This window comes from Hippoglossus stenolepis, chromosome 17, assembly GCF_022539355.2.
Source record: "Hippoglossus stenolepis isolate QCI-W04-F060 chromosome 17, HSTE1.2, whole genome shotgun sequence".
NCBI classification, from domain to species: domain Eukaryota; kingdom Metazoa; phylum Chordata; class Actinopteri; order Pleuronectiformes; family Pleuronectidae; genus Hippoglossus; species Hippoglossus stenolepis.
In genome coordinates this window covers 2211832-2221932 of record NC_061499.1, presented here as the reverse complement: position 1 = coordinate 2221932, position 10101 = coordinate 2211832, and the positions used below count along the sequence as shown (strand labels likewise).

Below are 10101 nucleotides of genomic sequence, written 5' to 3'. Positions count from 1 at the left end.
CATTTTCATCTCCTGACATGTTCCTGACATGTTCCTCACATCTTCCTGACATGTTCCTGACATGTTCCTCACATCTTCCTGACATGTTCCTGACATGTTCCTCACATCTTCCTGACATGTTCCTGACATGTTCCCGACATGTTCCTGACATGTTCCTGACATGTTCCTCACATCTTCCTGACATGTTCTCGAGGTCTCACTGGAATGAGTCAGTGTGAGAAAACAGAAGATTTGATGATGTTTCTAAGACGTGGGCTTCAGGAGCTGTTTTCTCTGGAGGAGAGAAGCTTTGAATACGATGAATTATAATTTCCCTGTGTTTGATTGCAGGTTTGTGTCTGGAACCAACATCTCCATCCCCACTCATTACTTTGCGGTGCTGACGAGCTGCGGAGACTCGGCCCGCCCGGTGAGCAGCTGCACCGGGACGCTGCAGAGCATCTCCTTCCTGCTGCCGCACGTCCACAGCAACTCGGAGAGCTGCAGAGTAAGAAACCACAAAGTGGCTTCACTGTCTCAGCCCATAATAAGCAGCCCTTTGTTTACTTCTTCCTAATTACTGTTATCGTCTGTTTCAACAGTCAAATTAAATTTCCATTTTTCCTGACAGAGTGCAGAGGACGAATCTCATTGGGTGGAAGATCACATGTGGTTCCACCAATCACGGGTCAGAGACGTGGAGTGGATCACAGGACTGGACTTTTACCAGGGCAGCAGTCGACCAATCCCAGAGCTGCTGAGGATGAAGACCCGCCCCACGGCCGCCATTCAGAGAAAACAGTGACAAATCCAACTGCATCTATTAATACATGAATATATAGATCTATAAATATATAAATATATAGATCTATAAATATACAGCTCTATACATCACCATCAAGATCAATATTCAGCATTTGTAAAATTCTTCATGATGAGTTTTAAATTGTTTGTCGTTATCAACGAAACTTTGTTTTTTTATTAACTTTATAGATTTGAATCTGATCTGAATTTTATTTTTATATTATTGAATCTTATTTTATTCTTAGTGTCATGATTGTGTGAATCCTTCAACGAGTATTTCAGTGAATTTAAGCAGAAACTAATCTTCTGATCCTCGCTGGACGTTTCATGATCACTTTTCATGTTATTTTGAGAAAGAACTGAATATTTTTTCTTTGCCTGTTTCTCGGTATTTTGCACCAAACTATTAAAACAAACAAAATTTTATACAAATTGCTGCTGAATTCTCTCTTTTCTGTCTTTCAAAGCTCTGGTGAAGCTGAGGACAGTTTCTCACTGACTCAGTCTGGATAGAAACCAGCGATGGAACCTTCCCAGTAAACTGATTTCTTCATGCTGCACTTATTCTAACAGGAGACACATGAACCACTGGTTTCAGCTTCATGACTGTTGCAGATTAAAAACACCTCCGTCATCGGGAGGTGTTTTTATATGTCTGCTCACTGAGAGCAGACAGAAACGTGTTCTTTAACCACAAGCTCACGTCAGCAAACGTTTACCTCATCACTGTAATTACGCACATGCTTGAAGTCACAATATCTCAGATACGATCGGGAGCCGTCTTGCACGGAGCCGTGATATCGAGGTGCGGTCGATTTATGCAAGCTCTAAACCAATCAGGAGTCAGGAGTCTCAGCTGTCAATCATCATCGTTTTTCTATCATCAATTAACTAATTAAAACCAAACTGATCAGAAACATGAACACTGTACAAACATCAGTGTGATAAGAACTCTATCCGTGTCCCACCTGCTAACATGGAGGAGGCTGGGCTTATGACCTACACTAAGTTATAAAAACATCATATCATCATATTTCTGTGTATTTATCAAATTATTTTTTCTATTTTTGCTTCTTTATTCCATATAAGAGAGAGATTTTATGTCCCTTTAAATTGAATTGAATGTATTTATTTTTGTCCTCTCTGGACTTCCATACAACCTCCCACACGCCTCCTTGATGACGTCACATTCTTCTCATGTTTAACCTGGAAAACACACGAAGAATGTGACGTCATCGGTACAGTAAGTTTCTCTAGTGGCACCAACTGCACGCAAAACCTCTGACGTGATGTCGACCACACGCCATCAGTGATTACACAGCAAGTGCAGCAGGACCAAACATGTGATGTGAGCAGTAAACACGGCGCTGGCAGCGTTTCCACGTCAAAGGATTCACTTGTCTGATGTTAATTTGGGAGATAATGTCGGCGACAGTTTATTGAAAAGCATCTTTCAGCCACAGGAAGTTTACTTTGAAAGTTCTTAGCTACTAATGGGCCTGTAACTTGCTTTTAAATGTTTACAGAACGTCTAAGTGGAGCTCAAACCTTCGTGCAGCAGGCCCCTGATTAACCACATGTGGCTCCGGGGGCAGAGCGGCCCGTCCACTAACCGAACTGAACCTCAAACTCACACAATGAGTGAATGCTCTGAGCTCGATAAGAAAACCGTGATCTAAATAAAGTCTGTTTACGTTTAGATTCAGATTCATAAATATCAGTAGATTATATATCGAATCTCATCCATAGACTGTAAATAAAGATGGACGACATGACAGCTGCCAAAAGTGAAGCCAAAGAATCCTGATCGCCTCCTGGTGGCTGGCTGCTACGTGATGATTGACAGCGGAGACTGACTCGTGATTGGTCGAGTGCATGTTTCATCTCCAGATGTGCAAGATGGCACTGTTCATATCTGGGATATTTCAGCTTCCTTTCTGGAGGAAGTGCAGACGTGTCGTCGTCCTTATTTATAGACTCATGACTCTGATGTCAGAACAAATGGTTCACAGGTTGGGATTCTGCACTTGTTTTTTTGCTTTGAGGCTTAAAGGTCATCGTTGTGTAAGTGTGGGTTTTTATTTGTCCGCCTACATTTACCCAGAAACTTCCTCAGTTTCAGTTTGAGGTTTTGATTTGTGGGAAAAGAAAACAAACAGGACCTGTCTCCTCATTTCAGTGATTTTGGCCTCGTTGTGAAATCTGCAGGCACTTGAACATGAAGAGCTGTTTTCTGCTTCGGCCGAGGAAGCACATTCTTGAACACAGACGAGCAGCGGTCTGTGCTTCACCCTCAGGGGAACCAGCTCGTCCACTGACAGCTGCTGCTGCTTCAGCCGGAGGCTTCAGAAAAGTGAAAGTCGACGGGGACAAGAGACAGAGTTAACGTGTGGAGGAAGAAAACAACCTCTGGATTCTATTCCTGAGACAAACTGGTGTCAAACCTCAAAATCACTGTTTTCTTAGTCCTAGTGGTAGCGATGCTGTTGTCATGGTGACAGACGGGCAGACGAGTCCTCAAATAAACATCTTATCTCTGATGCTTCCTCACATTTCTCCTCTTTATTGTTCTTTATTTGGCTCCATTACTTTACAGATTTAACTCTAAATATAAATGAGTCTCAATCATTGACTTCAGTGTTTTTTTGTCCAGCTGTGCTTTTAGTTATAATCTCTTCTTGTTAATAATCTGTTTGTTTGTTGCCGATCAGTTGCTGAGCAGTAAACGCTGAAATTCATCCTTCACAACAAATGTTCTTGTTTCAACAGGAACTTGAATCAAAATGACTCAAGAACAAGAATAGTTTTATTTTGAGTTTTTATATTTTTTGAGTTACAATAACCTTCGGTCATCATCTTCAGTTTTTCAAATATTCTTAACTTAAATATATTTTCTTTAGTCCCAGTTTATAACTTCAGAATTTATCATTTTAAATACAGTCAGAACTTCACTTTTCCTTCATCTGCTTTAAATACAATGACAGCGACAGCGCCCCCTGTGGGTGCAGTCATATAATCAAATGTGTTTTTTATCTTTATTTGGATCAAACCTTGTGAATCAGTTCCTGCACTTTGTCGACTTGCAGCCAGAAAGTTTGTTATAATAGATGGAGTTTATTTAAGGCCTGATTAAATAATCCTTTATTTATAAAATAAGAGAAATCTGTAAAAGAAAATTCAATAGAAAGATGAGGAAATATACAAGTATATTATTTACAGTGTAAACAGAATCCCACGACAATCATTAAATAATTACACTGACCCATACAGTCACAATACACACAGACACACACAGACACACACAGACACACAGACACACACACACACACACACACACACACACACACACACACACACACACACACACACACTCAGGTTATTCCAGAATATCCGGATCTTTATCACAAGTTTCAGTTTGACAGAAGAATTTTATGAATGAACTATCTCCCTCTAGTGGCATAAATATAAGTATATAAATATAAAAATAAAATTATATATAATACATTTTATGAACAGGTTAATACTTTGTACTCTTTATAAAAGGCTGAGGTACAAATCCAGAACATTTAGGATGATTTACTGATTTAAATTCTATTATAGTGGGAAATGATCTGATTGATTTGTATCAAAATAAAATCTCATCTCCTCTTTATCCTTTGGATGAAGTTTGATATGAGGAATAATTCATTCATGAGATTATACAGCATATGAAATATTATATAGCATCACACATATGAGATCATATAACATGTGAGATTCTAGCATGTGATCGTCATCAGAGGCTATTATAATAATAATACAATAGTAAAAGCAGTAGTAGTATTAGTAGTGTTAGTTTTAGTATTAGTACTCTGACCAGGATGATGTGTGGAATTCCTTTGCCATGACACGTTTCCGGAGAATCACCGGTTTAGCTCATTGATGAATGAATCGTCAGAGGTAGAAGTCAGAAGAGCTGATAAATAGAGATGACGAGAGAGAGAGAGGATCTTCGTCCTGAGCCTCGCTGCTGCTGCACCATCCTCCTCCTCCTCTGCTTCCTCCTCTTCATCATCTTCATCAGCTCACGGTAGGTGGGAGCCGGTCTGAGCTGCAGCTTCAGCTCCTGGTCTGCGGATCTACAGCTGCTTTTAAAACAGGATGGAAGCTTCCATCTGATCCACGAGGGATATTTCCACAACTTTCATCTGGAGAGAAACATCTGGATCAGATCCTGTTCGCTAGAGTTTGACAGTTTTATCTGATTTCCTTGTTCCTCTTCCCCCTCCAGATGTGTTTGTTCTAACTCTGTTTATCTTCCTTCCTTCTCTTCTTCCTCCAGATGTTCCCGCCACTGGTCCCCATCGTGCTGCTGACCTTGCACGCGGCCCTCGTGGACTGCGCCCTGACCTTTAAGCATACGGACCCGTCCACGGGCACGCAGCTGGTCTGCGAGGGCTGCGCGCCCGGGACCTACCTGCGTGCGCCCTGCAAGGCGACGAGCAGGAGCGAGTGCGCGCCGTGCCCGCCGGGCTCCTACACGGAGCTGGGGAACTACATCAGGAAGTGTTTACGTTGCAGCGTGTGCGGGCGCTACGAGGTGGTGCGCACGGCCTGCACCGCGCACAGCAACACACAGTGCGCGTGCAAGGAGGGATTCTACCTCAACAAACAGCACGACATCTGCATGCGCCACAGCGCGTGCCCGTCCGGACAGGGAGTGCTGAGCAAAGGTAGGATGTTGGTTCTGGATCAGGATGTAAAAGTGGTAGATCAGGATCTAATGGTTCTGGATCAGGATCTAATGGTTCTGGAACCAATCAAATTTAATCTAATCTAAATCCAATCTAATCTAATCTAAAGGTCCTGGATCAGATCTAAAGGTCCTGGATCAGATCTAAAGGTCCTGGATCAGATCTAAAGGTCCTGGATCAGATCTAAAGGTCCTGGATCAGATCTAAAGGTTCTGGATCAGATCTAAAGGTCCTGGATCAGATCTAGAGGCACTGAAAGCCATCTTCGGTGTAGAATGTGTTTATCAGGTTGACTTATTGAAGTCTGGACTCACATGTTTCTTTGACATGTGAGTCCAGTATGTGTCACCGACGTGTTGCTGATGATTCTCACACGAGTCACGCATGACGCTGTGATAACAAGCACATGACACATCTTCACATGTGGAGTTTCTGTGAAGCAGCTGATTCATGAGTCAGCGAGACTTCAGTTCCCATAATGCTTTCACTGCACCAGCCTCTACAGCAGTGTTTATTTGCAGCTGTATCACATCTGTAGTTTAAAATAAGCTGCACTGTAGTTTTTATCGATGGTGACGCTGTTGTGCGGAACCACTGAGATGAGTCACAGAAAGACAGCCACACTACTCTGATGCCCCCTGGAGGCAAAGACTGTTCACTACAACTACAAGTATCCATCGTCTGCACCAGCAAGAGGCAGAAATCTGACCACGTCTCATTTCAACTGACACCGTGTCTGTTGTTGGTGCTTGTGTTGGACTGGAAGTCGCTCTGATGGGTCTGTGGCTGTAATGAAATAAATAACTCTTGAATAGAATGTGTTCCTGAAAGTAGGAGGTTGACTCTGTGTGGTTCTCGTCTGTCCCCTCCAGGTACATCTGACGAGAACACCGTCTGCCACGTCTGTTCCAACGGAACCTTCTCCGACGGCGTCTCTGCTCATCACAACTGCACCAAGTCCCAGAGCTGCGACTGCCCCAGGCAGCACCTGCTGCTGAGGAGCGCCCCCTGGCACGACAGCGTGTGCACGAGCTGCGAAGAGCTCAGAGGTGAGATCACAGATCCATAGTTTATGTGCTGTATTCTCTGTATTTGCAAAGAAAACGCTGATCGCTGTCGACCTGGAGAAGTTAAAGGCTGATGAAAAATCCACGTTCAGGTGCCTAAACACAGAGTGACCTGTTTTGAGTGCCTGTTCCTTTAAATTCCAGCTAATGAGCCAGCTCCCCCTCTCCCCCATGATTTTAAACGATATAAATTACATATTTTATATGAATGGGCAAAGACCATGTAGGAGACTTCCAGTGTATTGTTACGACACAATACCCAGGAAGCTCAATCGAGTCGCTCAAGCATGACGTTTCTGACTTAGAGGAACTATAACAAAACGTGCGAGTGTTTTTTTCCCAGAGTGTTTGGGTTGGTAGACATGAGCCAGATACCACATTAACCTGTAGAAGCACTAACAAAGTGGAATTTGCATGCTATGTCCCCTTTAATATTGAAGTCTCAGGCTCCTAATGAAGTCAAAAGGGCAAGATGGCGCCGCCCGTACGCAGCATATTTTGGCTTCATTTCCATCTTCTTTCTCAGTCTCTGGTTTCACGTTCACGGTCGAGCTGAAAATTGCGCTGAGAACCCAAAGACCATCATTTACCCCCAAACCCCGACATTCAACGGTACAACAACAAGCGGAGAAAGCAGAATCGCGGGCTGACCTTATATGTACAGTCTATGGGGCTGACCAGCGGAGAAATGCTCGTCCCGTGTGAACAGCCAGGCGGCTGCGTGCTGGAGAACGGCGCTGCGCTGCCTCGCTGCCTCCGGTGTAAACCCGGCGTAATGAGTGTGGGGGGGCGGGGGGGATGAGGTGGGGGGTGGGCCAAGACCATGTAGGGAGACTTCCAGTTCCTTGTTACGACACAAAACCCAGGAAGCTCAATCGAGTCGCTCAAGCATGACGTTTCTGACTTAGAGGAACTATAACAAAACGCGCGAGTGTTTTTCCCCAGAGTGTTTGGGTTGGTAGACATGAGCCAGATACCCACATTAACCTGTAGAAGCACTAACAAAGTGGAATTTGCATGCTATGTCCCCTTTAATCGTATTTATTTGTTTTGCAGACGGAGCGAGCCACCTCAGAGAAATCCTCCCGGCTTTCTTCGTCCACCACTCAATGTCCGTCAAGCGGTTGCGTCGGCTCGTACACCACCTCCCCTCCGAGGACGGCAAAAAACAGGGAGTAACGGCAGCACTCCAACTCCCAGAGCTCAACGCCCGCGTCAACGCCTGGATCGCCTCTGCTGCCGAGAAGCAGATTCGTCAGCTTCCGGACGTTCTCAAGACAATCGGCGCAGAGAGCTACGGCGAGAGGCTGCATAGCAAACTGCAGAGGATCGACGCTGCCATGAAGCAGCTGTGTGGAGCCGAGGGGAACGAGGTGGATGCAGTTTAATGTCAGAGTAGGACGAGGTAGCCAACATCTGGACGCAGGTATCAAAAGGTTTGACTGGTCCAGGGTTTTTCTTGAATCATTAAAAGTGTGCTAATCGAGATGCACTTTTCATTACAGGCTGTTTTTTACTTTTTGCTTTAGTTAAAGGAGGAAACCGGTCACTCCGAGGTAAAGGGACTTCTTTAACTTCCTTCTGTGAAATGAATTCTCCTTCCTGTTTCCCAGCATTCCAGTTTCTCCTCTGTTTATTCCACGTGACACAGACAGCTGCTGTCCTGGGACGGCAGAATGAATAAACAGACGTTTTATGAAACTATACGAGGGAACGTGTCATTTCAGGTCAGCTGATCGAGGAAAGAGTGGAGGGTTAAAAAAAGTGGAAAAGTCTTACTTTTGTTTTTGGGTTCCATCCCTCATACGTATGAATGGAAGTACATGCATGTGCCTAATGGCAGTTTTAAGTTATACATTTGTAATATATTGCCCGTGAGCATTAGCAGCTAAAAACAGTGGTATTACTCTTTCAAAAAACCCGGTGGCCTTCAGTGTATCTACCTCTTCTTACGTCTGCAGTTAAACGCTGATGTGCCGCCGCTCCTGCTTCTTCCAAACCCTGCTTCCTGTGTGATGATTAAACATGTGAGTTTATTACATCATTTATTTATAATTCTAGTTGAAGTTGTATCTGATGAGAATCAGAGAGTGGCTCCTGTTGTTCGCCACTCCTTATATTTTTATACGCAGAGTTGTACGTAAGTGAAGTTTGTGTGTCTGCTTTGAGTGATGCGCAAATAAAATTGAATACACAATTTAACATCTGGTATTTCTCTATTTTATGAATGTGTTTTATTATTTAAACAACTTTAAGCTGAATCAACGGGAAATAATAAAGATACAAACAATTCAGGTTTATTCATTCTTAACATTCAATTCTTATTTTTACGTCTCCTTTGCATCATCCGCTGATTCTGGTTCTGTCTTACTTGTGTGATGCAAGGATGATGGATGGTGGATGATTGACAGATGGTGGATGATGATGTTCTCCATTCATTTAGAAATAGAACATTTAAAAAGTGATTTTCTGTTTTACAGTAAAGCTGAAACACTTGTTACTTTGATATTATTATAATTATGATATTATCTCACAAGGAAGTTTCCCAAACTCTGAAAGATGTTGAGCCGTGTTTTATTTTGACAGTCTGAGTTTGGTGCAGCTTGTGGGATAAGGAGGAAATAAGAGCGTGTGGATCGGCTCCTGTTTGATTTGTTGGAGGAAGTCGTGACCTCCACTGGTGCTGACGTCAAAATCCACAAACGTCAGCTTCCTGGTTGGTTTTCTACCAGGAAGCTGCAGCGTCAGAGGGAAAACACCTGAAGCTGATAACGTTCTGCTGAGCTGACGTGAAGCTTCCTCCTGCTCGTCAGGAGGAAGTTCAGGCTCCAGGAAACGCTTGGGTGGAATAATGCTGTCGACTCACACACACACACACACACACACACACACACACACAGATGGTCATTTCAGGTCGCTCTCATCACACCGACGTATTTGATGATATAAAAACTGGGTCAGACGTCGTGATTTAACGTCGACAATGATTTGTGTGCCTCCACACTGGAGGTACCGGAGGTATCATGTTCTCAGGTTGCCCGTCCCATCCTGGATGACCTGATGAGAGGTTTGTGGTCAAAGGTCAAAGGTCAAAGGTCCCGGTGACCCTTTATGAATCTGGAAGAAAGTCGTTGTGGGTCATCTCTTGTCAATCATCCAGACGTGATGGACAGGGTCTCGAGGCGTAAAGCCAGGGGGTCACCTCACTGCTCTACATGCAGCTGATTCCTGTAAACCCAGCACTTACAGGAACTGAGGATCAGGAATCACCTGTTCCACCACCACCCGTCCTCCAGCCTGATGGAAACACACGATGCTTTCGTACTGTTCCTCTTGACAGGAGACGATCAATGAGGATCATTACTGAGGTGAAACATTAACATGGAAATGAAGCCAGACATAGATGTTAAAGGATTAGGTTTGCATACAAGATGTAATTCATACGCTCGTGGATGGAATGTTAATGACGGCAGCTGGATGGAGCTCACTGTTAATACTGTTTGTCAGCAGCAGTTCTT

General features: G+C 43.8%; 2 protein-coding genes across 2 annotated transcripts in view; both read left to right on the top strand.

Moving 5' to 3' along the window:
- The window catches only part of LOC118124301 (venom phosphodiesterase 1), a 17149-nt gene extending 15877 nt beyond the window's left edge, over nucleotides 1–1272 (top strand). Inside the window, exons 24-25 of the mRNA XM_035181940.2 lie at nucleotides 331–487; nucleotides 611–1272. Of these exons, the coding sequence (XP_035037831.2) occupies nucleotides 331–487; nucleotides 611–784 (331 nt within the window). The 3' untranslated portion in view covers nucleotides 785–1272. The remainder of the gene's footprint in view (nucleotides 1–330; nucleotides 488–610) is intronic.
- A 3424-nt stretch (nucleotides 1273–4696) lies between these two features.
- LOC118124332 (tumor necrosis factor receptor superfamily member 6B) lies at nucleotides 4697–8785 on the top strand. The gene is made up of 4 exons (XM_035181996.1): nucleotides 4697–4852; nucleotides 5105–5495; nucleotides 6389–6565; nucleotides 7640–8785. Exons 2-4 carry the CDS (start codon nucleotides 5105–5107, stop codon nucleotides 7969–7971), a joined length of 900 nt encoding a protein of 299 aa, XP_035037887.1. The 5' UTR covers nucleotides 4697–4852; the 3' UTR covers nucleotides 7972–8785.
- The last annotated feature ends 1316 nt before the right edge of the window (nucleotides 8786–10101 follow it).

Excerpts from the sequence above, each read along its gene's own strand:
- LOC118124332 (XM_035181996.1), top strand. The coding sequence starts at position 5,105 with ATGTTCCCGCCACTGGTCCCCATCGTGCTGCTGACCTTGCACGCGGCC. Across the intron at positions 5,496-6,388 it reads ACAGGGAGTGCTGAGCAAAG|GTACATCTGACGAGAACACC; the intron begins GTAGGATGTTGG and ends TGTCCCCTCCAG. Across the intron at positions 6,566-7,639 it reads GAGCTGCGAAGAGCTCAGAG|ACGGAGCGAGCCACCTCAGA; the intron begins GTGAGATCACAG and ends TTTGTTTTGCAG.